Here is a 27,598-nt window from a genome sequence, read left to right as displayed (position 1 = left end):
TATTTTTGTTTTCTTTTGTTTTCTAGGCGCAGTATGAAAACCCACCACATATCTATGCTCTTGCAGATAGTATGTACAGAAACATGATCATTGACAGAGAGAACCAGTGTGTCATCATCAGGTATGGGAAAGAGCCTTATTAGGTACAGAGGATGCAAGAGCATGCTGTAGTTAGGATTCTGTCAAGAAACAATGCTTTTGCAATGGCGGCTGATGCCAGAGGCTGCTTAATGTATCTGAATAACAGGCAGGCTGTTTGCTTTGTCTTGGTTTATTTTATGACTCCAAATCATAAAAGCTTTGAGCTTCCGTGAGGTTGCCATTTCTACCCCTGTCGCTTAAGTTATTAAGGCTTTGGGGCACATGGTGCTAACCAGGTCTTTCTATGTTCGTCATTGGGCCCTGAACTGAAATCATGAAACGTCTCCCCCCTGTTTGATTGTACTGAGGCTGTCCTCTGAATTGGAGATCCTTAATGTCATAAGTATAATAAGCACGATTCACTAGTTTGTCATGTCAATGATTTAGTAGTTCAAGTTTGAACTTTTTTGGTGTACTGTGTCATTTGCTTTGAATTTTCTGAGGGCGTTACTGGTAAACACCAGCATTAGGTGTCTGTAGCTATGTTTCAAAACCTTTTAACCTGATGCAGCTCTGAGCCTACGCTGGGTTAAATGCTTTTACAATTTTGTTTACTATTATGAACGTTTTCAAACATACACAAAATATAAGCATCCAAATTCCCATCACTTAGGACTTGACAGTTGTTAACATTTTATCATATTTGCATTCACCATTTTTAGTTCTTTAATTTTTCATCTTAAGCATTTTTGAAAATTTTTTATTGTGGATATTTATAAACATACACAAAATTAGAAAGTGTCATATTAAGCCCCTGTGTATCTATCACCCAGCTTGTACATTTATTAATATATGGCCAATCCTGGTTATCTAGTCCTTTCAGCCACCACTTGATTATTTAAAGCAAATCATTTTATTTGTCAATAATTTAATATTTCTAAAAGATAATTATCACACTTAAAAATGAACAATTTTTAAAATATCGTCTAATATTGACAGTATTCCAATTCCATGATTGTCTTATAAAGTCTTTTTTTTTTTTTTCCTGAGGAAGATTTGCCCTGAGCTAACATCTGTGCCAATCTTCCTCTATTTTGTATGTGGGTCACCGCCATAGCACGGCCACCAACAAGTGGGGTAGGTCTATGCTTGGGAACAGAATCTGGGTCACTGGAGCAGAATGCATCAAACTTAACCACTAGGCCATGGAGCCAGTACCTTATAAAGTCTTTTTTATAGTTGGTTTTTTATTTAGATTCCAAAAAAGCCTCCCATTTTGCTCTTGGTTGCTGTCTCAAGTCTCTTAATTGTTAACCATTCTCACTTGCTCTTTTTGTTTTCTTGGCATTTATTTGTTAAAGAAAAATGTTGTTTGTCCTGCAGAATTTTCTGCAGTCTGAGATTATCTGATCATCTACCTTGACGTTCCACTGTCCCCTATATTTCCTGTAAATTGGTCTTTAGATCTAAAAGCTTGATCAGGTTCAGATTCAATTTTTTAGCAAAAATACTTTGTCGGTGATGCTGTGCGCTTAATGCCTGTTGGTCTCTCTATGTGATCTTCAGCTTGCCGGTGAGTCCATCCATTATAAATTCTCATTTCACAGTCATTGTTTAATTAATGGTTGAAGAAATAGGTATTTTCTAATTCTGTTATTCTTTCTGCATTTGTTAGTTGGATTCCTTTATTTGGTTACTTTAAAATATAATCTATATGGAAAAACTACATAAAAAGCTTGATTCGTTGTCTTTACTTACCAGTTTTCAAGGCATAAGTTGGTGCCCTGGCAGTTCCCTGAGGTAATATGGTTTTATTTTAAGTATCATTCCAGGCTAGTGGATTTTAAATATCTGTTTAACTACATGGCAGTTTTTCTTTTTGGCTCAAATGGTACTGTCTTTGGCCAGCACTGAGAAATGGTACTGAGAACCCTTTATGTTGGCTCCTATGTCCCTCTGACATGACCCAGTAGTCTTTGATAGTTTCCTTGTTTAAGATGGTCCAGGCTCATCTTGTACATTTTCTGCAGAGCTCTAGAATCAGCCATTTCACCAAAAGGCCCTGATTCAATTTAATGGGAAATGGTATTTAGAAACCACCAACCTAGTCACTGAGTGCTTGCCGCTGTGTGTTGTCAATGCTACTAGTTCTTTTCAGATGAAAAGGCAAAGAACATGAACTTTTTTAAGAAAAAAGTGAAACATGAGTTCATACTGATAATTTCCATTTCATTTTTAAGATTATAGGGTTTTTACTTCTTTGATTTTTCTATCTGTACTCATTTCTCTTATTCTGAAATCTTGGTTCCTGATGACATTATCACAATTATTTACTTTTATACTGTGTATAAAAATAAAAATATAAATACGTAAGTATATATATATATATATATACATAAAAAATATATACAATGAGAAAAAGCAAATAAGTAATTTTATTAATCTTTAAAATAACAATACTAATATTATTAGTAGGAATACTGAATTCACTTTAAAATTGTTTGTTCTTTTTGTCCTTAATAGGTACAGTCAAAATACTGGGTTTCAAAAGTCACATAAAATAATCTTTTTCTGTGTCATTAATGTGCCGGTCTGACCTGTAGTTACTTTCATTTATTTCATTTTGGATTTTAGAGGTTTAAAACTTTTAACTTTAATTTTGTTTTATAATTGTTTAAACTCTTTACAAAGTCAAACTATAAAGCAAGAACGCTGAAGCATTTCAAGGTGAATATAGATCTCAAGTATTTTCAAGGTAAATATTGACATCATGACATTTTACCTCTAAATATTTCCATATTCATCACTGGAAAATGAAAACGTTTTCTTACTTAGCTCCTGAACCATTGTCACAACTAAATAATTAATAATAATTTAATATCATTTAAAAATAAGCTGTCCACATTCAGATTTCTCTAATTGTCGCAAACAGGTCCTTTCATGCCAGTTTATGTAAGTCAAGGAACGCTGGCTACATTTGGTTATGAACCTTCATTTTTTTTTATCCTACCATAGTTCTCCTACTACCACCATTTTTCTTTTTTTCATGATGTCGACTCAGTGTAGAGACCAACCCAGTTTTCCTATAGAGACATTTTAGATTTTTCTAATTGCTTCCTCGTGGCCTCATTGCGCTAATTCCTTCAGCTGGATTTTCTTTAAATTGAAAGTTAAATATAAATGCTTAGTTAGATGCAAGTTAAGCCTCTTTTGGAAGGAATATTTAGGTGATGATGAGTTCTGTTGCTTAATATGAAATGCTTCTGTTTGACCCCAAGGGGAGGTCACTGGCCAGTAGAGAGGTGGGAGGTGTTTTCTTAACTGGAATTAAATGAGAGAGTACAGGATGAGTTTTCTAATTCAGTCCCTTACCCTCTCTGGGCCTCTGGTGAGGTGAGAAGGAAGGGAATGGTCTTGTCACCTGAGCTTCACAAGTCTGGCAGCTGTTTCAGTCTTACCCAGCCCACCTCTCTCGCGCTCTCAGATCCCCTCAGTCTCTCCCTGCAGGAGGCACGTGCACTGAAGCAGGACACATGTCCGCTTCTAGGGTTCTCCTTTCCAGCTGTTCAGGCAGCAAAGACTTGAAGGCCCTGCTTCAAGGATTTCCGTTGTGGTGGCTGTGCTGTAATTTAGGAGCTGCTTTGACTTCTGACACCAACTACCGAGAGTTAGGCCAAACTTCGCAGGTTCAGGGCACAGTCCTCCACAAGACTTCCCTCACTTCAGACACAGCAGGGTGGTGACGGGGTCCCCAGGCCCCCTCACTTCTGACCAACTAGCTACAAATTCAAGGGTTTTTACCACGCCCTCAGATTCAATAATTTACTAGAACAACTCTCAGAACTCATGAGAGTGCTGTTCTTATGGTTACAGTTTTATTATAGCAAAAGGATACAAATCAGAACCAGAAAAAAGTAGAGATGCATAGGGCAAGGTCTGGGAGGGGTCCAAATGTGAGGCTTCTAGTCGTCCTCTGCCATGGAGTCATGGACGAAGGAGAGTCATGCCTCCTTCCAGTCTGATGCATGAGTTGGCAATAGCATTACCAATCAGGGAAGTTCTCTCGAGCCTTTGATGTTGAGAGTTTTTATGTGAGCTCAATCATACACCGCCTGCGTGGCTGACCTTTAGTCTCCAGTCCCTCCTGTAGGTTTGGGCGAATACCTGTGGTTTCCAGTTCCTCCAGAGGTCAGAACTTATATAGTGTTTTCCAAAGCCCCCATCATAAATCATGGTCCGTTCCCAAAGCCCGCAGGCAAACAGAGACACTCCTGTCAGAGAGGATCGTGCAGGACCCTAGAGCTTATCTCCTGGTAGCAGAGCCCAGCCTCTCTTTGTGTTAATTCTTTACCAGCCAGAGCTGTGGTTCATCTGCTTTGAGAAAGTGGGTTTGCTCTCTCTGGCATGCTGTGGCTCACTCTCACCACTCCTGTGCTCCTGGACAGCAATCCTAACACTGGTCTGGGCTTCGGCTTCTTCCTCTGTGAGTGAACTGATTGACCAGGTGACCTCTGAGGTCTCTCCCAGTTTTGGAGCTCTTTCTTGCAAATAGTACTGGAGGAAAGAGAAGGCAGAGAAATGCTGTTCTGGCTAGAGAGGGCTAAGTTTGCAGCCACTGACACTGGAAGAGCTGGCTGCTTGATCAGCCAGGGGCTGAGTGGAATGTTGCCTACCTGAGTACATTTGTGAACAGAGAACAAACAAAATCCATTTTCCTGGGGGCCGGAAGGGAAGCCTGCTCCTTGTGCTAAAGGCTTCTGCCATAGCAGGAAAGACTAGGAAATTTTAGTATCGTTTAATTAGGAAATAAAAAGTTAATGATGACCTAATCTCTCTGGTGTTCTTTTAGACATTCACCTCCCCGTTTTCCAGGTGTGACCTTGTCTGCAAGATGAAGTGCAAACTCTTTAGATGGGAAAATGCAGCACGGAGAGGCAGGATTGTCAATTTCTTCCCAATCTTTCTCATGTTTTCTAAAGAGGTGGATGCAGTCACAGGATGGACCGGCAGCTGACTACTGGACTAGAAATCAGTGTAACAAACTGAATTGAAAAAGAAAGAAATCAAGGAAGGGCAGGCTGCTTTCTGAAGTACGGGCTTCCGTTGAAGCCTTGGTCCTGAGTTTTGCAAACATCTGCAGACTTGATTTCTCAAAATAGCTAAAGTTGAACAGCCTCAGGTAGGCTGATTCTGGTGAAACTCACAAATGAGTGTGAATTAGACCCTGATCGTGCTTTATAAGGAGAATTCTGCCTGTGGACAGCTTAGCTGATTATTTCCCTGAAAATTGGTCCACGAGGGGAGCCAGATTACCATGAGAGGGTTGAATTCGGAGCAGAGGGATGATCACATTGGCTGATATCATCAGATCGTGGCCTCACCTCTAGCGAGAGACAGCAAACTAAGGGTGTTGCCCTACCCCTCAGTGATCTGTTCACTTGGGGAAAACCCATCATTCCTGCTGTTTATTCTCCTGTCCTGACTCCATGTAGGTCAGCCCCCTGTTATTAACCTACACTTCTGCCAGCCCCTCCATCCATCCGTCCAAGTTAAGTTCTAGTGGGGGCTAACCCCCAGGATGTGCCTTAGAAGTTTCCCAAGTCTTTCCCAACAGCCCACTGGCAGACAGATCAGGGAGAGTGGTTGCCATGGATGCTAATTTCCTCCACCATGCCTTGTGTTCACTAATTTAATTTTCCAGGGATAAATATTTCCAATTCCTGAATTGCTTTACTAGCTCAGTAGCTCTAAAGATATCAAGGCTATACATCGAGAGATTCTGTTTCAACTGATTTCTGGTGGACCCAGAGCATCAATATCTTTTTTCAAGCTCCCCAATTTATTCCAGTTGAGAACCAAGACTAAGGCTCCTGAAATCCTGATTCCTAGTCATCTCCTGTCGTTCGCACCAGTGATCCACGCAAGATACACTTCCTGAATGGCTGCCCTCTGCTGGGTGCTTTCCGTATAGGTTCTTTCTTTTCATCCTAGCAACCACTCTGGGTGTTGGCATTATTGTTTCTTGAGGTTTCATCCAGAAAATGAGGCTTAACAGAACTGTAAGATCCCCAAACTAGTGAATCGCATAACTTCTATTTGAACTTAGCCCTGTCTGACTTCAAATCTCATACACTTTCTCTATACCCTACTGGTAAGTGACGGCTTTCTGTGTCTCAATGTCCTACATTTCAGTGGAGATGTTAATAGCTACCATATACTATAAGATGAGGTCATGACATTCAACAAGGGTAGTATCCTGAACTTGAGCTCCTAGAGTAAAAGTCTCCCCCCAAAGGGATGCTTTTTTTAACCTAATCCCTTGCAAGTTGTTGGTCATAATGCTGTCTGCTACTCAGGAGGCTGATGGGTGTGCTTGTCATCAACTGGAGGTCAGACAGTTGACACAGATGGACTTAATGAAAGAACACGTCTTAATTAGTATGTTAGTCTCAATTTCTTCCTGAGAAGTAAAGATGCATCTATACATTAGATGGCCATACCTGGGCCATTTCTTTATCTTGATTGACTTGTTATCCCTGGATGTGTGTGAGGGAATTATGGATAGGTATTGATCCGTGCATTTAGTACATTCTGTTAGAGAAGCCTTCATCAACTGAGGAAGCCAGCAGGTCAGCTTTACAGATATACCTGCTTTTCATCCCAGAGTGTGTTCCTGCAAGCCATGTAGTTTTAAATGTGTGCACTTATCAAAGAAACCCTAGTGTGCTATATAAAATTATGCATATTTGGCACATAAAAATAAAATAGTGTATTATAAAGTTGACCTATAGGAAATAATAGAATTCTAATAAATACAGTTTTTGTGTATCTTCTCAGAATTCAGAAAGTCTCTTGATGATGTCATGGTTAATGTCTTTTTAAGAAGCTATCTCAAAAAGTTTAGATGAATATATTCTTTTGATAAATTTATAAGGAGACACATTTAAACTATTTGAGTTCTTCTCAGCTAAAAGTTAGGATCGTTCTTTATCAAATAGGCATTACGCTATCACATTATAAGAAGACGCCAGAAAGAACTCCAATTGTGAGAATTCAGAGAGCCTGTGTCTCTAACATAGGCCTTTCTCCTAACCTGGGGATTCACAAACTATGGCCCATTGTCTTTATTGGTGTTAAAGTTTCATTGGAACAAACCTACACCCATTAGTTTCCATATTGTCTCTGGCTGCTTCTATGCTACAAATGCACAGTTGAGTTGTAGTGAAAGAGACCATATCTGGGCCTTTGCTGGGAAAGTTTACCAACCTCTACCTTAAGCACAAATTATCACTGTGATAACCCCATTTATGTGACATAGCAACATTTCTAATTTAACAAGTTCATAATGGTTCTTTTTATTTTACCCCAAAACTTATTCTACCGTCAACTCTGTCTTCCAAACATAGTTGCCAGATGAACGCTCCTTAACTATTCTATCATTTAGCCGATGTCCCACTTCTGCAAAAATATCTCAGTGGCTCTCCATTGCCCAGTAGAGTCCAAAGTCCCTAGCTTGGGATACCTCCAACTCTATTTTCTGCTACTCTAACCAAATTGCTCTACTCTTTTCCCTCGAACGAGTCGTGTTCCTGTCTATGTCTAAGTCCTTGCCCAGGTTGCTCTCCCTGTGTGGAATTATTCCCCCAACCAAGCCTTTCTCATCTACCTCAACCCAGTGATCTCTCCACCCTGTGAATTTTGGGAGCAGATCGTATACCCCTCATTTTCACCACCACTTAATATTATTTTTTATTTTGCATGTTCTCATTTAAGTAATTTTTCAATCCTTGATGACTAGAAACTGGTGTTAGGCTTCTTGGTCTCTCTGGTACACACAATAAATGTTTAATGATAATTTTGAAGCTGAAATACTTGAAATAAGTTGTAAGTGCTATTTGCATTTAGAAAATGGGGAGATCAGTTGGAACTGAAACAGTCAGCAAAGGTGTCACAGGGATGTTGGGACTTGACTTGAGTCTTCCCTATAGGATATGTGGGATGGAGAAAACGTGAATGACTTGACAGCCTCTGGAACCCACCATGTGTGATGGGGAGAAAATGAGGAAGATATCAGTGTGGTTGTTAGACAAGATTTCCATTGACACATGGTCCTTGTAAATTACTTGAGGGCCAGAACTGGGTCTTCTACTTCTGTTTCTATATTATAGCCACGTAGCCTTTGTGCAGTAGTGCGGGATTGCTTGACGTGGGGAGAGAAGGTTGACTGGGTGGCACATACCTCCTTGAATGACAGGCTGGGTGATGTGCAGATAAACCTGTCGCCTTGGTGGTGTCTTGCAGGTCTCTGAGCAGGGACGTGATACCACAAAAGGCTGGTTCACAAAGATAAGTCTCTTGGTAGAAAAGAGATGAGATCTTGAGAGACTACAGAAATCTGATGAGGTTGTAGGGGGCTGACCGAGTTGGAAAGGCAAAGAGGACATTCAATAAGCCTGTGAAGGAATAAAAGAATAGGAAGTGAATGTGGACTCTGGGCAGTGCCAATGGAAGAACGAACAGCTATAGCTCTGTTATTAGTATCATTGACAATGATGAGCACCTGAAGACACAGGGAGACACTTGTGAGCCCAGTAAGTGAGCAACCCATATCTGCTTAGGTCATTAATCTGTGCTCCAAAATCCAGATTTTGGATTTGTGTTTTAGAATCTCATATGGGATACCTTTGGATCTATCAGAGACGTCTATGCAAATCTACTTAATAAAATAATCATGGTGTGGAAAAAGGGAAAGGAGACCCGGCAGGTTTTTCTCGTATTCTCTACTGTGTCTACGTGACCAGACAAGATCTCGGCAGTGTGGCCAGAGGCATTTCTAAAGTCCCTGCCAACTGACCTCAGTGGACACTTACAGGGCCTTGGGGAACATTTATATGGCAGTTTTATTGCTGCCATCAAAAGTGAATTCCTATCACTTTTGGCCCGCATCAGCTCTTGCTCTTCTAGCCTGTTTAAAAAATGTGATGTCAATTTGAAAGCATCGCGTTTGGTGCAGTTTCTAATTTTTTTGCTTGAAATAGTCTGAAGCAGTTGTTTTCTGGAGAGTTGGGCATTCTGTCCTTAATGTGCCCAACACCAGTTTGCATAGTCTTGTAGGTTGTATCCTGAATACGTGCTGAATAAATGTTTTTAAAAGAATAAATAAAGACATAAGAGATATTTTGAAGGTACATCAAAAGTATTTGGTGACCCACTGAATATGAGAATTTTCGTCAAGCAAAAGGAGAGAGTTATCGCTATTGGATCTTAGATTTCTGGCCATCTGCTTCAAAACACATTTGGGATTTGGAATCTCTAATATTTGCAGTAGGAAAGATTAAAGATGAAAAGATTTGAAAAATCAGATCCCCTCCAATATTTGGCTTGTGTCTCGTCTCTGTCTCGGTACCATCAAGTGTCTCTCAGATTTTCAAGCTGTCTTCCTGTCTTTGATGTATTTCAGGAACCTTTTATTATTAGCATTGGAATTGTTTTCTGTTTCTGTGGGTCCACCCAATTACTTGTTTATCCAAGCAGCATCGGCCTTGGAGGCTCCTGTCCCTCTGGCCTGGCTTTGGGAGGCCCTGTCAGCTCACACCCCTAACTGTGGGGTCTGCATGAGGACTGCCGTCTGGCTGTGGGTTTGAAGAGCAGGGGCTCAAATCTACCCTTTGCCCCTAAGCTTACTGCACATCTTACCTTCCAGCCTATACGGGTGTTGAAATTCCTTTAGCATCAAAGAGTGTTATTCAGGAAGGCTGACTCGTTAGCTAATTAACATATTATCCATAATCATAACAGTAACCCTTTTTTGAGTAGGTGCTTGCTTTGTGTCTCGGCATCTTTTACTTATATCGTTTACAACCTGGAAAACTAGGTTTATTATGGCAGACTATTACTAACCCCCTTTGTGCAGATCAAGAAACTGAGTCTCAGAGAGGTTCTGAAACATGGTAAACTTCTCACATTTGAAATGTGGCCAGCTGTGCTCCAAGCTGGGGCTGCCTGGCTCCACTTTTCTCTGCTGCTGGAAGCTAGTAGGTGTCAGGTTATCTGGTTAATAATCCGTTACCACCCACAGTCATGTGGTGTAGTGGAAACATCTACCCCAGTGGGGTTGAGTCACAGGGTGGACTCTCTTCTGTTCTGTCTAAAGTGTGTGACCTCTGCAAGACTCAGTCACTTCATCTGCAAAGCAGAGCTTAATATCTTAGAGGAATTAAAGGAAAGCCAAGTAAGGAAACACACATAAAAACTTTTCTAAACTGCTAAGGAGTGACGTAAAATATCTGCTAGTAAACTTAAAAGGGATTTCAGAGCTAAGAGGTAGCTGAGCTGGGACTCAAACTTGGTCTTCAGACTAAACGTTGGGTTCTTCTTGTTGCATCAGCCTGGGCCAAGATGAGCATTGCCATGGGGCCATTTTCTTGGCAGGCTGTAGGTGAAAATTTTGTCTGCTTGACGGTACTAATTGATTGGGAAGAAATAACATCTCTTTGTTTCATTCACACTTTCCTCATTTTGTTAAAGAATGACTTTTTCCCAGCTACTCGGTTGTTTTGGCACGCCTGCTTGATTTTGCATTGTATACATTTAGCCATTGCAGGTACTTAAGAACTTATTTTGCAGTGTCATTACAAGAGCGGACAGATCACCCCTTTCTCTTCAGCCCTGGACCCCCCAGGTGGGCAGCAGAGACGTTTCACCTCAGACTTATTTCTTTCCCAGATCCAATGGGGCTGCCAGGAAGGAAGTGTGTGAATTGAGTCTTTGGAGAAGGCTGTCTAGACCCTTCTTTGATGTGTTTCTCATTCTCGATCGCATCTTGTCTTGTGATCCGAGTGATGCAGGCTATTATTTGTTAGTTCCAGCTGTGTGTGAGATAATAAATGTTTTTGGCAGAGGCCTTCCTTAAAGGGGTGTGTATCAGCAAAGACTCAGGAGTAGTTAGAAGTTTGATTATACAATGAACTGTGCTATTCATGGAATTACTTTGGGAAACCCTGTTGCTTTTAATTGACTATCTAACCCGTGCGAGGATTTTAAATATATACCCTCATCGGAAGCAGTATATAGCTCAGGCTCCTGAGTCAGACTGTCTTGAGTACCTTCCCAGCAACGCCACTCACTAGCTCTGTGTCCCTGAGCAAGTTGCTTAGCATTTCTCATCAAAGAATGGGGATAAGAATAGTAGCTACCTCACAGGGCTGTTGTTCAGAGCAAGTGAACAGTTCCTGATGGACATTAACTGCTTGGTGGACACGTGCTACAGTTATTACATCCACAGTGTTCTCGTCTGCTCCTTTCAAATCTCCTGTGCAATTGATGTTCATTTTCATCTTCTGATGAGTCACTTTTCAGTAACTAATATGTTCATCTCTAGAATTAGAAAAAATATATATATGTTTTCAAAACTATCCCTGTATTTTTTATCCTTGGGTTATATCTTTTGAAATAAGTGTCAAGTTCAATACTAATATGTCCCTACATAAAAAAAGTAGGGTGTGTGAATAGGTCCCAGTGGGAATTTTCAGAACTTCGTTGTCTTATCGATCTCCCCGCCATGTTGACACAGTGGACCCCCAGTTCCCTCAGCTCTGTGATGCCACATCCATCCTCCTGCTTCTCCTCGTGCCTCTAACTTTTCCGTCTTGTTCTCCTTGGGGAGCATCTTCAGCATGCTCCTGAGATGTCAACGGTCCTCATTTCATTTAATATACTTTGAGCTGCCAGCAACAGAAAGTCTAATTCAAACTGACTTAGAAATTAAGGAAACTTATTATCTCATATAACAAAACATGCAGAGGTTGTGCAGACTCCAGAGCTATTTAACTCATTGGTCCAATGATGCCATCAAGGACTCAGCTTCTTTCCACCTCTCTGCTTCACAGTCCAGACATCCTGAGATTGGTTCCCCTTGGCAGTTCCAGGTGGCTACCAGTGGCAGTCAGAGAGGAATGTGCTTCCTTACTCACATCCAAAGGAGAGAGAAACCTCTCCCATTAGTCCTCCCCTTCAGTCTAATTAGGCAACTTTGTTACTATGGACTCTTGACAGTTGCTGGGGGATGGGGGGCAGATGGCTTAGCTGAGGATGGGACCAGCTTCCCTGTGCCTCGTGTGCCAGGACAGGTACCTGAACCAAATCAGGATATTGTCAGGAAAGAGGAGCTGGGGAATAAAGCTTGAGTGGAAACAAACAGTGGCCACCACAGTCCCCAGGGTTGTGGCTCAGCCTGTGCTCGATCACGCTTTTCCTTGGTAATCTCACTCACTCTTTCCACTTTGATTCTCTTTTACAAGTTGATCACTCACAGCACTAAATCTTCCCCCTGAACCTTTCGCTGTGCTTCAGACTCACATTTTCAACCGTCTGCTGACCATCTCTATCTGCCACTGATCAACAGAATTCAAAGGGTGGTGGAGGGATATATATGCCCGTGTGTGTGTTTGTGTGTTTTGCCTGTACACAAGTGAACAACTATTCCATCTACTTCTTCCTCCTCTATCCTCAGATTTGAGACATTTCCCATAAGCTCTCTTTGAAACAATTTATTTTGAAGTAATTCCATATGTGCAGAAAAATTGCCAGAAAAGTTCAAAGTACCCTTATATCTCCTTCTCCTAGTTTCCCCAACTGGTAGCATTTTACCACATTTACACTCTCTCTCCCTCCCTCCCTCCTTCCTACCTCCTCTCCCCCTCCACAGCCACACACACACACACACATACAGACATATTGGTATTACCAATGATATTAGTGTTTTTATGAAGCTTTTAAGGTTGAGCTACAGATGCAATAACTCATCATCCCTAAACCCTGTAGTGTGTTTTTCCTGAAAACGAGATGCTCTCCTACATAACCAGTTACAGTACTCTGAATGAAGACATTGATATCGGGACAGCACTATCATCCAACCCACAGGCCCCATTTACATTTTGCCAGTTCCGCCCAAAATATCTTTCCATTTTGCTCCAGGATCCTATCCAGAAGTACATGTCTCTTCGGTCTCCTTCATTGTGGAACAGTTCCTCAGACTTTTGCTGTGTTTTCTGCCCTTTACAGTTTTTTTTTTTTAATTAAATTTTATTTATTTATTTATTTTACTTTTTTTTTTTATTAATGTTATGATAGATTACAACCTTGTGAGATTTCAGTTGTACATTTTTGTTAGTCATGTTGTGGGTACACCACTTCCCCCTCTGTGCCCTCCCCCCACCCCCCCTTTTCCCTGGTAACCACCGATCAGATCTCCTTATCAATATACTAACTTCCACCTATGAGTGGAGTCATATAGAGTTCATCTTTCTCTGACTGGCTTATTTCGCTTAACATAATACCCTTGAGGTCCATCCACATTGTTGTGAATGGGCCAATTTTGTCTTTTTTTTATGGCTGAGTAGTATTCCATTGTGTATATATACCACATCTTGTTTATCCAGTCATCAGTTTCTGGGCATGTAGGCTGGTTCCACGTCTTGGCTATTGTAAATAATGCTGCGATGAACATAGGGGTGCAACGGACTCTTGAGATTTCTGATATCAGGTTCTTAGGATAGATACCCAGTAATGGGATGGCTGGGTCATAGGGTATTTCTATTTTTAACTTTTTGAGAAATCTCCATACTGTTTTCCATAGTGGCTGTACCAGTTTGCATTCCCACCAACAGTGTATGAGGGTTCCTTTTTCTCCACATCCTCTCCAACATTTGTCACTCTTGGTTTTGGATGTTTTTGCCAATCTAACAGGTGTAAGGTGATATCTTAGTGTAGTTTTGATTTGCATTTCCCTGATGATTAGCGATGATGAACATCTTTTCATGTGTCTATTGGCCATATTCATATCTTCTTTTGAGAAATGTCTGTTCATGTCCTCTGCCCATTTTTTGATCGGGTTGTTTGTTTTTTTGTTGTTGAGCTGTGTGAGTTCTTTGTATATTATGGAGATTAACCCTTTGTCAGATAAGTGGCTTGTAAATATTTTTTCCCAATTAGTGAGCTGTTTTTTTGTTTCAATCCTGTTTTCCCTTGCCTTGAAGAAGCTCTTTAGTCTGATGAAGTCCCATTTGTTTATTCTTTCTATTGTTTCCCTCAACTGAGGAGTTACAGTGTCCGAAAAGATTCTTTTGAAACTGATGTCAAAGAGTGTACTGCCTATATTCTCTTCCAAAAGACTTATTGTCTCAGGCCTAATCTTTAGGTCTTTGATCCATTTTGAGTTTATTTTGGTGTGTGGTGAAAAAGAATGGTCAATTTTCAATCTTTTGCATGTGGCTGTCCAGTTTTCCCAGCACCATTTGTTGAAGAGACTTTCTTTTCTCCATTGTAGGCCCTCTGCTCCTTTGTCGAAGATCAGCTGTCCATAGATGTGTGGTTTTATCTCTGGGCTTTCAATTCTGTTCCATTGATCTGTGGACCTGTTTTTGTACCAGTACCATGCTGTTTTGATCACTGTAGCTTTGTAGTATGTTTTGAAATCAGGGATTGTGATTCCGCCGGCTTTGTTTTTGCTCAGGATTGCTTTAGCAATTCACGGTCTTTTGTTGCCCCATATGAATTTTAGGATTGTTTGTTCAATTTCTGTGAAGAATGTTCTTGGGATTCTGATTGGGATAGCATTGAATCTGTATATTGCTTTAGGTAGTATGGACATTTTAACTATGTTTATTCTTCCAATCCATGTGCAAGGAATGTCTTTCCATCTCTTTATGTCATCGTCAATTTCTTTCAAGAAAGTCTTGTAGTTTTCATTGTATAGATCCTTCACTTCCTTGGTTAAGTTTATCCCAAGGTATTTTATTCTTTTCGTTGCGATTGTGAATGGGATTGAGTTCTTGAGTTCTTTTTCTGTTAGTTCATTGTTAGTGTATAGAAATGCTACTGATTTATGCACGTTAATTTTATACCCTGCTACTTTGCTGTAGTTGTTGATTATATCTAATAGTTTTTCTATGGATTCTTTGGGGTTTTCTATATATAAGATCATGTCGTCTGCAAACAGCGAGAGTTTTACTTCTTCGTTACCTATTTGGATTCCTTTTATTTCTTTTTCCTGCCGAATTGCTCTGGCCAGCACCTCCAGTACTATGTTGAATAGGAGTGGTGAAAGTGACTGCCCTTTACAGTTGTAAGGAGTTCAGGCATTCAATTGGTAGGCTGACCGCCGATTCCTCATGAGTAGACTCAGGTCATGCCTTCTGGGCAGGAATGCCGTAGAAACAATGCTGTGCTTTCTCTCACCTGGTCCATCCTGTAGGTGTTGGCTATGTTTCTGCTCACTAAATTCACCACATTCTCTTTTATGATGTGTTAGCATTTGGTGGGGACATATTCTGAGATTGTGGCAACATCCTGCTCCTCATCAAACCTCCTCCAGCCGTAGCATCCATTGATGACTCCTGCTTGAATCAATCACCTCTATGACAGGTGTCAAATGGTGACAATCTATTTCCATCATTCCTTCTACAGTTATTAGTTGGCAGTCTACTAAGGAAGATTTTTCCCTCCTTCTCTTTATTTATTGATTTATTCATTTTTGTGGCAGTATAGATTTATGGCTTCCTATTTTATTCAATGCATCTTAATCCATTCTTTTCGTTATCTTGATTTGGCCGGTGGGAACGCTTTCAAACTGCCTCTTGTGTGCTTGACATGTCCACAGCAGTTGCCGTACATTTCTTTACTTTTTGGCACAGTTACCATGTTCCAGGCTTAGCTTCTATTTTTCCTGGCCCAGCCCTGGAATTGTCCATTTCTCCAAGGAGCCCTGGTTCCTTTTATTGGAGAATAGTATTTAGAAACTAAGATTTGGTGCTTGGTGTTTGTTGACACTGGTGTGTCATTGCTTTTAGACCGTCTCAGTGGCCAATGCTAGGAAATATATATGTACGTATATATGTACCGTATACACCACGCATGCATGCAGATTTATTTATAACTATTTCTACATCCGTATGTGTGTATACTGATACCTTCAGTTCCAACAGTTTGAACTGATACCTTTAATTGCAGTCTGAGCCTTTGGGGTTCTTTCATGCTTCTTTTCAAATTTGTTAATACTTTTCTCTGACAGTGAGAGTCTTGTTTCCACATTATTTTCAATATATTTGTCTGTTGCTCAATCTATTTATTTACATGCCCAATCTAATCAATCTCCCCATCACAGCCATCTCTTCCATCCGTTACTTCAATGCTCCTCCTACCCCTCATGGCTCTAAGTCCTGGCCCACCAGGCCTGCAGGCCCCACACCTCTGGGTAGCCCTCGAAAGCCCTTCGCTGCTCTGCATCCTTAGTCTCTGAGTTCCTGCCACCACATGATTTCCCCGCCCTGCCCTGCAGGGTATTTAAAGTCTTATCTTAGTGACAAGATATTCACCAGCTTCTGAGGCCCCAAACCAAGAAGTCACTCTTGATTCCTTCCTATCCCTCCTCTGCCATAACCAATCCCTTGCCAAGTTCCACCGGTCTCACTTCCTGATAGGGCATGAGTTCACTCCCTCATCTCTTTCGTCACCAGCACTGCTCTAATGGAGGCCTTCACCTCCCTCCTGGGCCCCTCACACCCTTGTAACCTGGCTCCTTCCTTTCCGTCCAACCTCTGTGCTCTTCGCATGCTCCCACCTGATGATGGCAGCACCTCCCAGTGTGATCTGGGCACCACTGGGGATGCCAGGTGACTGCAGGTGGCACACTGCAGGGTTTACCTAATCTTAAAGTATATACAGAGGATGATCCCATGTTGAATTTTGTTTCAGTATTTCTGCTTCTATCAAGGAGTAAGTCTGCTTTGTGCTGGCATGTTTTAAAACCTCTTTCTTAAAGAGAACAGGCTTCAGACTCAAGGCTTTTGGCAGGCCGGCTAGAATTTAATGGCAACAAAAATTGCTCATGTTAACTATTAAGTAGATTAATATTATTTCTATAAAATACATGTAAATTTAAAGAGTAATGATCAAAGATCACCTATTGCTTCACTTGCGAGTAAAAGAACATCCCCTGATTGACCCTCCCCTGTCAGGCCCATCCTGGCTCCTTCTCTTCCCAATTCACAGGTAAATAACCACTGTCCTGATTTTTGAATATCTCATCCTCTTTTCTTTAGAGTTTTACTACTTATATTTGCTTCCCCAACCAACATCTTGTTTAGCCTTCTGTGCTTTGGAACTTGATGTAAATGGAATCATATTATATACATTCCACGTATACTTCTGCAACCAGCTTTTTTTTCACACAACGTTAATGTTCCTGAACAAAAGCCATATTGTCAGAAGTAACTAATTCTTTTTTTTCTCATTATTTCCTAGAATTCCACTTCTGAATATGTCATGGTTTATTTATCTATTCTATGTTGATGGATATTTGAGTTATTTTCACAGTGACTATTTTATTTTTATTTATTTATAAGGTTGCCGATTTTGGGCAAGTGATAGTGGTTTTCTATTTATAGTAGTCATATAGAGGTTCCTTTTTAAATAAATTTAGGTAAATTGAGTCAATTTAGAGAAAAACACTAAGTAAATAATAGGTCACTTGGCCTTTATAGGTAAAGGCAAAATTCATGAGTATGGCACAGAAAGGACTGAAGTCTGGAGTCTTTATAAAATGTGACACTGCCTGCCGCTGACCAGAATGATTGATTCTTCCCCAAACCTGATCCCCAAGCCCACTGTCATGGACTTCCATTGCCCTCCAGCCCCTCTCCTTATCCCTCCAGCGCCCCCACTTCACACTCAAGTCCTAGTCAACTGCTGGTAGGTCCTTTCAATCGAACCCTGTGGGGTTTTTTCCTCCAGCTATTGCTCAGGCTTCACCCCACCCTGGTCCTGGGGCACATGCACACACACACGCACACTCGCATGTGCACACACACACACTGCCCACTTGGCTAACTTTACCTGTCTTATTGAGACTTAAATAGTGTGACTTCCTTTAAGAATCTTTTCCTAACACATGCTGCAATCAGGGATAGATGCCTCTAGGATACCTAAACCCGTACGCACATCTCCATGATGTTGTTATAGCGTTTGTGCACTCCCCTGCCCCAGGAGGCAGGGGGCTCCTTCAGGGCAGGAGCCCTGTCTCAATCCAGGCTCCATCCTACAGCTTGGCACGTGGAGGGGCTTACGCAATTACAATGGGTCAACAAATGCACCCATATAATTTTTGTTTTAAATTTTTATTTTTTCTAAAGTGCAAACAAATATAAAGTTGGGAAAGCAACATTTCAGTTAGATGAACTTGATCAGTTCTAAGGAACAACCAGTAAGAGACCAGTAGAGGTAACTACTGGTAAGAACCAGTAGAGATATTTTGAGACTAGGATATTTTGGATAGGAGTAGATTTGTGGATCTTCCAAATGTAGGAATGGTTAACTCTACTTTTTCTATGGGATATCTCCCCCCAAAATATGACTGAAATATTTTTACATTTGCTAGAATAAGTTGAAGTGAATTGAAAACACTACTGATTTTTTAAGTGAGAAATAACCTTCAGACTAAGAAAACCGATTGTGGTCCTCGAATCCAATGATTATATACCATTGTAAAAAGCTTTTTCCCCCCAGAATATTCTTTCCATTTCTTTGAAATTTTAGCATATGTTTCCTTTGCGTAGCTAATGCCCATAGAAATATTACATTATTTGCTATTTGAATTGATATTTCCTACCAAGGCTCTCTTGACTTTGTTTTAAATTTGCTTGGCTGGTAGCCAGCCGGCTATATAAAAACCATGAAATTTGTTAAAAATTCTTATTTCTAGTCCCTGTCTTTGGAGACTGGGATTCAGCAGATCATAAGAGGGGCCCAAACATGGGCATTTTTTAAATACTCTGAGGATTCTGGCAAACTGTTGGATTTAGGGACCAATGGGGCATTTTTCTAATTTAAGGTACATACACTTCTAGAGTATTTTTTGGTCCACTTTATAAATCAAGTGAAAGCAATTAAATTAAGAAATCCTGCCTATAACCATAAGCCAAGCAAATTGCTCTAACTGCTCTGTGATGCAAAGCAAATAATTTTGGGTGTGCTATATAATCTGTCTAATACCTTCACATTCTTTTAACTTGGTTTTACTCCAGGGGAAGAAACAATATTTTCCCATCCCAAAAGGGCCGGTATAATTATGGTTATATATACTGTAAACTTCAAGTAATTATGTAACATTCCATTATTGTACCATGTTCTGAGCAAATTACCGGCTTCTGATCAATAAAACTTCTTTTTTAAGTGTCTGTAAATTGAAACCAAGAAATGAAAATTCCAGTCAATGTTCAGGCAGAACTAATTATTTTAAATCTTCTGAAAAATATCACAATTACCGAGAATGTAGATATCTTATTATTGGACCTGGCATACTTATTTTAATATATGAATTGAGTTGCTTTCCATTATTATTCTTTTCTTTGCTTCCAACCAAAAAGACAAAATACTTCCTGTCTGATCACACTGTGAACCAAAGACACAGTGGGGGAATTGCTATACTTTTACTTCGTAATTCTAATAGGATTTGTTATGTTTTCCTTTCTTCTCTCTTTTCACACACACACACAGCTTATTCTGAGGAACTCGAAATATGAAAATATATTTACTCATCATGATAAAGGACGTTGAATAATAATCTAAAGAAGTTGATCAGTGTTGATTATCACTGTGATATGTGATCCCACTTTTTCTGGAAATGCTGTTTTAAAAATGTGAAATATAGAAGTAATTGCCTGTCCCCAAAATGTAAGCATTAAGAGAAATCACATGAAATGAAACAAGAATCATCCAATTACCAGCCCCGTAACAAGTCAGAAACATTTTTTTCCTTGTTCCATTTCAGTTCTTGTCCATACATTATTTTCAAATAGCTGTAATCACGTTATAGATACATTGTCTTCTGCTTATGTTGCTGCTTAACCTTAATTCATTGTCTTTATGTTGCCATGTAGTTTTCTAATAATTTTAAATGTCTGTGTAATATAATATTGGGTGATTGTACCATTGTACTCTTGGACTTTCCATATTCTGGAATATTCGCATTATTTACAACATTATAAAGTGGAGTTTCATTGTTGACAAAACCAATGCTTCAAATGAGCAAGAGTGCATGTTTTGACCCTGAATCTAACATATAAATCATCTGATTACATGGGCCATTTAAACAGATAATTTCCTTATGAGCTGAAATATTTACTGTAGCTACTTGTGCTGCGAGTAAGCATCTCCTCTGAAACCGGTGTGACACTTCATCCCAGACTCGTTGGTTTTCTACTTGCTGCCGTATCTTTCTTCTGAAATTTCAGTTTGGTTTCCCTCTTCACATGACCCAGAAACCAGGAGCTGAGTACTGGGATGGTGAATGAGTTTTGCAGATGGAATTCATTCAAGGAAATTAAAGTTCTGAGTTTTGCTATAATGACTACTTTAATCCTTTTTGTTTTGTTTTGTTTTGAAATATCAAATTATTTCAATTTTATTTCAGTTTTCTTTTGGGGGTACAGGATCACCTGGCTTGGTTGTACCATGAGCAAATGTTTCCTCTTTTCTTAAGTAACTAAACAATTGATGACAGTTAATTAGGTTGGATCTTCATAGAAGAACATTTGCTCTGTATCCTAAAATTCTTATCACCAATACCAAACAGAAATATTGTTTTATAAGCTCGTAGCAGCCTGGAGTTTTCATACCAAATTCCACCTGTGTTTTACATAAGAATTCCCTTAATTTAATTCTATCATGGTAACACAAAGGCTACCAATAGGAACATGAGAAATCTGACCGACTTAAGCAGGTTTTGAATTGAGGTCATCATCATTCAAGGGGATTTTGAAGGAAGAAGGGGTGTTTTGAAGGGCAGACTATAGACTATTAATGAAAGGGTTTCCCGGTGGAGTACAGCCACCGAACGGAAGGCAGTCTTTGTTACCAGGATGTGATTAATATTGCCTCATCATTTAATTTTAGAACTTCCAAAATAAAGTTGTTTGCATCAGTTCAAGGCACATGCTTTGAAACCTGAGAGTGCCTACTTTTTCTTTTTTTTTATAATGGAAGTAACATGTGTTTCTAAAAGTTTGGAAAATAGTGAATTGAACGAAGTCTCCCATGGTATCTTTTCCTTTACTAAAACTTCTGCTAATCTTTTTGTGGTCCTTCTAGTCTTTTCTGTTCTTATGTACTTTTTTTTTCCTTTACATTTTTGTAACCATGTTTTATATATAATTTGAATCTGGTGTATTTCACTTCATGTTACTTCATATGCTTTTTTTCCCCAATATTTACAATCTTCATGTCAGTTGTAATTTCTGTATAATATTCCATCCTTCTGATGTTCCCTAATGTTCCTCATCATGTCCTTTATCATCAGGCCTTTAAAATGCTCTACTTTTTATCCTATGCACAATGATGATTATCAAGACGTTGGTCCACACACCATGTTAAAATTGCTCATACAAGTCATGGAGGTGATCTGATCCTGCCATGATTTGCCTTTCTCAACCAGTGTTGTGCTTTTTTTTTACTGAGTTCTTCTGCCTGTTTTTTGGGGGGGGGGGTTTTTCAGGGGGGGGGTAGCTGGTTATGATCCACTTCACGTGTGGGTATTTTTGTCTTTCTTTCCTCAGTGGTGAAAGTGGTGCTGGAAAGACAGTGGCTGCCAAATACATCATGAGTTACATCTCCAGAGTGTCTGGAGGAGGCCCCAAAGTCCAGGTGGGTTGGTGATATGACCCATTTTGAGACCTGTACTATATGAAATGGAACCACTTGCTGTTTAAAAAATGCTTTTTCTTCCACAGAAAAGACATTGGTTCTATAACCAGGAAACTTGAAATCTGCAAAGAAAAACATATTATGAGATAGAAATGCCCAGTATATAATGAGCTCCTACAAATCAATAAAAAGCTCAAAAATCCAAAAGGAAAATAAACAAAGGGCATGAAAATCAGCTCATGGAGAAGGAAATGTAAATGAATCATAAAACATGAAAACATCCTCACCCTCATGATAATAAGAGAAGTGCAAATTAAAACTACAAGGGAAAACTGTTTCTTAGCTGTCAGAAAAGCAAAAATTTTGTAATACTTTAAACATTCTCTTGGTAAAAATGTAAGGATATAGTCCCTCTCATACCTTATTGATAAGAGCATGAACTAGTATACTTTTATGGAGAACATTTCAGCAAAATCTATCAAATCCACATGCATATACCCTTTGACTTGTCAATTCTGCTTAAGATAATTTATCTTTTAGATGTGCTGAAATGTATCCAAAATGATACATGTATAAAGTTATTTGATGTGGCATTTTTAGGTAATGTAAAAGCCTGGAAACAACTTAAATGTTCATTAATTGGCATCTGGTGAATTAATTTTTGGGTCATAATTGAGTAGAATATTATACAACCATAAAAAAGGAAGCTTCATGTTTTGATAGGGAATGCTCTCCAACGTGTATTATGAATTGTAGAAGACAAGGTTCAGAACATTGTGTATAATGTGCTGCCATTTGAGAAAAAAAAAAGAGAACATATATCAATATTTGTTTGGATATGTATAACATATCTCTAGAAGGATATATGAGAGACTGATAATGATTTCTTCCAGGAGGAAAACTAGGAGACTGGGGGAAGGACATACTCTCCCTGTCTACCCTTTCAAAACTTTTATGTTTTGAACTATGTGAATAAATTTCCAATCCAAGAAATTAACACAAATTTTAAAAGACAGAGAGAAAAGAGAGAAAGGAAGAAGGCAAGATTGGAGGGTAAATATTAGGAAAAGAGGAAGACCTAGAGAACGAGGACACAGGAGAATGAAAAGAAAAGGAAGGGAATACAATATGAGCAGTTAAGTAGCATATTCAAGAAGACAGTGCAAAGAAAGGGTAAATACAACTTTATCTATCTTTAGTTTTACTCACTATGGTAGCAGAATCAGCATCAGTAGCAATGGGTGAAGCCCCCTCTCCAAATAGCAATGGATGTGATGGGGGGGGCGAAGGGCCACGGGGTGCTGCCCAAATTCATGAGCTCATCACTGGCGCAGATTGCTGGAGACATTTTTTATTGGAACTCATGCTTGAAGGTAGATTTCACCGTAAAGATTAATTTTTTAATGAGAATAGTTTAATAAGCAATGTTATTGCCACAATCAGCTGTAAACTTTAAAAATACACATCAAAATTCTCTTTATCGTGGCTCTGTCTCCTAATTAAATGGTGCTCCATCATGTCTGGTGGGTCAGAATACTTAAGGTAGCATCCACGATTCCCTTCCTTGAGTGAAAGGGTCTAAGAGTGGCCCCTTTCACTGAACAAAAGGGAGGTCTAGAGCAGAACTCTCTGGTAGAAAGATGGTGCAAGTTACATATCTAATTCAAAATTTTTCAAGTAGCCACATTAGAAAAAGTAAAAAGAAGCCTATGAACTTAATTTTAAAAATATTGTATTTAACCCAACATATCCAAAATATCATTTCAGCACATAATCGCTATAAAAATCTAATGAGATACTTTACATCCTTTTTGGTACTAAATCTTTGAAATCTGGTGTGAATTCTATACTTGCAGCACATCTCAGTTGGGACTAGCTATGTTGCAACTCAACAGCCACATGTGGCTCATGGCTTCCATATTGGACAGCGAGCGCAGCTCAAGAACCTAGGTTGCTGTAGTGCAGTCTACTTGCTTTTTTTATGTTCGTGTGATGATAGCTTTTTTTTTTAATTGAGTAATTGATAGGTTACAATCTTGTGAAATTTCAGTTGTACATTAATGTTTGTCAGTCGTGTTGTAGGTGCACCACTTCACCCTTTGTGCCCACCCCCACCCCACCTTTCCCCTGGTATCCACTAAACTGTTCTTAGTCCATAATTTTAAATTCCTCATATGAGTGGAGTCATACACAGATTATCCTTCTCTCGCTGGCTTATTTCACTTAACATAATTCCCTCAAGATCCATCCATGTTATTGCAAATGGAAAGATTTTGTTCTGTTTTGCAGCTGAGTAGTATTCCATTGAGTATATGTACCACACGTGTGATGATAGCTTATCCCTAGAAGACTGACATGGAGACTGGAATCCAGGACGCTGGTTCGGGGCTGGGCTGCTCCTTTACCTTAATTTGTTCTTTCTCTTTTCTTCAGTATGCTCACCACAAGCCACAAAATTCTTGGACACTTTGATAGTTGATGGATGGGTGGATGGATACATGCATAGATATTCTCAGTTAGAAAATCAATAATTGAAGAAGGGAAGAGACAGGCAGAGCTTTCCTTTTGTTCTCTCCCTACAAGAAGCTGAGTGTTGATAAATGGTGTAGGCATGTCTGGCTAGCAGACAATAGGTATAAAGGATTAATGAAGATCGACAAAATCAAAATAAATTTTACAAAGAAAAGCAATGTTTATATAAATCCATGAGTTTTTAAAGGGGAGTAAGCAGCTTGAAGTATGTTTCTTGGCTTTGAAACTGACCCCATGGAGGGACCACCCAGAATTTGCGTTTGGTGCCATTGCTAATGACATGTGCCCCGTCTATGGAGTTTCAGTTCTTATTCCTCTTCTGAATGTTCAGAAGGGTGCCAAAGGAACACTTTGGCTGTTACATAGTCAATTAGTAGTTAGTGCCATTATCTAGTCCTATTTGCTACAGACCACGACCTAATGACCAGACTGCAGACGTTTAATGTTGACTTTTCTCTTCCTGTTTTCCTATGAGGACGATGATACAGAGCTCTTGGCTTGAAATTAGTCAGTAGCTAAAGAGCACAAACCAAAGACTTGTTATTTCTGGAACTTGTTTAACCATAGCATGCGAATAATTAGAAGTACAAGGAATGACTCACTTATTGAAAGACCTCTCCAACATCAACTCCTATCTGTCGAGCTGTCTTGCCCATGGGGTGTTTTGCACACTTTTCAGTCTGGCACAGAACTGGGGTGTTTGAAAACCAAATTCTTCCCCTCCAACAGGCCAGGAATTGTTCCATACAATCCAGTGTCGGCCCTTGCTGCTCAAAACGTGGCTCCACGCTGGCAAAACCAACAACCCCAGGGAGCTGGTTAGAATGCAGACTCTCGGGCCCCGCCTCAGACCTTTGGAATCCGCATCTGCGTTCTAACAAGATCCCCGCGTGATTCATGCACGTTAAAGCTTGGGAAGCACAAGACTCTGTGTCCACAGCTTTGTTTGGGAAGGAGAAACTGTTTAATTTCCCTTACGGTACCTCTCTCCTGCAGTGAAGAGGGTGGAAGTGGGGTTGCAATAGGCGGGTAGAGAGGCTGGGTAGAGAAGTGGTAGTGATAGTAAAGGTGATGATCACAGCAGCAAGTAGATGCCCGTCCTGCTTCCCCTTCCTTCCTGTTGTGATTCCCGGCACACCTGGGAGGGCAGGTAAAGCTGCAGCATCCATCTTGGAAACCCAGTCCGGGAATGTTCGTAGATCCTCTTTTACTGGCACCCTGGCTCCAGGGGATCCTGCATCAAGTCAAGGGAGTTGAAAGACACGAACACACGAACAGGTTTGGGTCTGTCAAGAGGAAAGAATAAATCCTCCAGAAACCCAGAGACACGTGGATCTGAGGCCTCTCACCTTACTGCATTCGGAAACCAGGTCCTTCGGCAAAGTCTGGGTTCACACTGTGTGCTAGGTGTTTGCACCATCCTGACCTCTGGTCTGTTTGCTGTGACAGCACGTCAAGGACATTATTCTGCAGTCCAACCCACTGCTGGAGGCCTTCGGGAATGCCAAGACAGTCCGGAACAACAACTCCAGCCGATTCGTAAGTCTCTCCCCTGTTTCAGAAAATGTTACCTGATCGATGATGTTGATATTCTTGATTTAAGTCTGGAATCCCCGAGGAAATAGGAGATTTTCCCACATCATCACGAGGCTGCCTTCTCAGTCTTTTCTTCCTTCTCTGAAGCAGCGAGCTGTCAGGTTTCCATGAGCCCTTTGACTGAAGTTACTTTTGAACCTCAGCGTATAAATAAGATAATTTTTGCAGACAGTTCTCAACTTGAGTTTCCTTACTAAGAAAAATAAAAATTCATCAAAGCGTCGGCTTTGGTCCTGCAGAGTTTGCCTTGTGCCCTGGAGAAAAGACCTGCTTGCCCGAACAAAGAAATGAGTAGGCTAGCTCCCAGGTCTTGTTGCTTTTCTTTTGTTCCATAGACCTTGGTCTGTGGACACTGGAGGGAGCAGACACTTTGAGCTGACACCTTGGGAAGAACCTTCATCCTCTTTGTCAGCTGGAGTGAGCCCACTGCCTACGCCACCGTCATAGCTTTGTGTATTTGTTTTATGTCTATTCATGTAACATCCTAACACCCAAAAGTGGCTGGATTTAGCCTGACAGGGTGCCTCCTAATGGCCCACTTACCCAAGGCAGTGAAAATGTCAGCCGAATGCACTGTTGTGAATGCCCATTCAGACGGATTTCTATCTGAGTGTCTCCTGAGGGGGTGAATTGGAAGGCTGGCAAGGATGAATATGAGTCTGTTTCCCTTGACAAAAAGCCACATTTGCAAAGAAATGAATATTTGCCCAGTAGCTTTGATTTATGTAGATGTTGCATCTTATCTCAACCATAGATTATGTCTGGCAGGAAAGCATTCAAGGAGCCATCTGTGAGGCTGATTCTGGACCATTTTAAAATAAATGAGTGGCAATTTTGGAGAAAAGCAATTTCTTTTTCACCCTTCTATTTTGGAAGGAAGCTTCTATTTCCACGAGCATTCTTACTAAGTTCTCAGGCAGGAATTAAGTTCCCTGGTGAGTTATATCTGTCAGGATTGCCCTCACTTTCCTTGCTGTTCAGTATTGTTCAAACTGTTTACTCATTTGTTCATCTTGTCTATTTTTCTGCTCAATGCCTGGGTTGCGTGATCTTGAAGAAGTTTCTAAGTCATGGAATAGGAAAGGAGATGTCAATGAATTTTCCCCTTCACCTTTTTTCCCCTAATTGTCAATCTCAATCAACCTTGTAAAAATGGACTTGACCAGTTGAATTCTCTAGCTAGCCGTGCCTCTCTTTGCCTTCCTTAGAGAGCAGCAAAATAATTAAATCAATGTTTTCTTGATTTTTCCAATATAAATTGTTCTTTATCCTTGGACAAGGAGGATACATCTGTCAATTTTTATAAAACCAGTCAAAACAAATATACCCAGCATTTATTATTTTTCTGATTACAAAATTTCATACAACCCTGATGGAGAAGACTATGGATGGGCAATTCACACACACAGAGTAATATCTGCTGGGGCATCGAAAGATGTTCTCACTAACAAAGAGGGGAATGTAAATTAAAACCATTTATCATTTTCTGTCTCTCAGATGGGCAAACATTAAGGAGAGTGATAATACCAGAGAAAAGATACTATTGGTTGAAGACTGATGCATTCCCCCAGGAGAACAATTTGGCAAATTTTATCAAAATTTAAAATACTCATGGCTTCGACTCAACAATACTTTTAGGGTGTAATATCTAAGTTCTCTGTTAATAATAACTTATTTAAAAAGATATCCATAA

General features: G+C 40.0%; 1 protein-coding gene across 2 annotated transcripts in view; it reads left to right on the top strand.

Annotated features, from left to right (window-relative positions):
- The window catches only part of MYO1E (myosin IE), a 191,979-nt gene that overhangs the window by 84,210 nt on the left and 80,171 nt on the right, over positions 1-27,598 (top strand). For both annotated transcript variants that reach the window (XM_046655362.1, XM_046655363.1), the window contains 3 exons: positions 27-121; positions 21,690-21,777; positions 25,759-25,848. In XM_046655362.1, the coding sequence (XP_046511318.1) occupies positions 27-121; positions 21,690-21,777; positions 25,759-25,848 (273 nt within the window). The remainder of the gene's footprint in view (positions 1-26; positions 122-21,689; positions 21,778-25,758; positions 25,849-27,598) is intronic.

The sequence above is a fragment of the Equus quagga genome, chromosome 2, assembly GCF_021613505.1.
Source record: "Equus quagga isolate Etosha38 chromosome 2, UCLA_HA_Equagga_1.0, whole genome shotgun sequence".
NCBI classification, from domain to species: domain Eukaryota; kingdom Metazoa; phylum Chordata; class Mammalia; order Perissodactyla; family Equidae; genus Equus; species Equus quagga.
The sequence above is the reverse complement of the archived record's forward strand: the minus strand, read 5'-3'. Positions and strand labels throughout refer to the sequence as shown.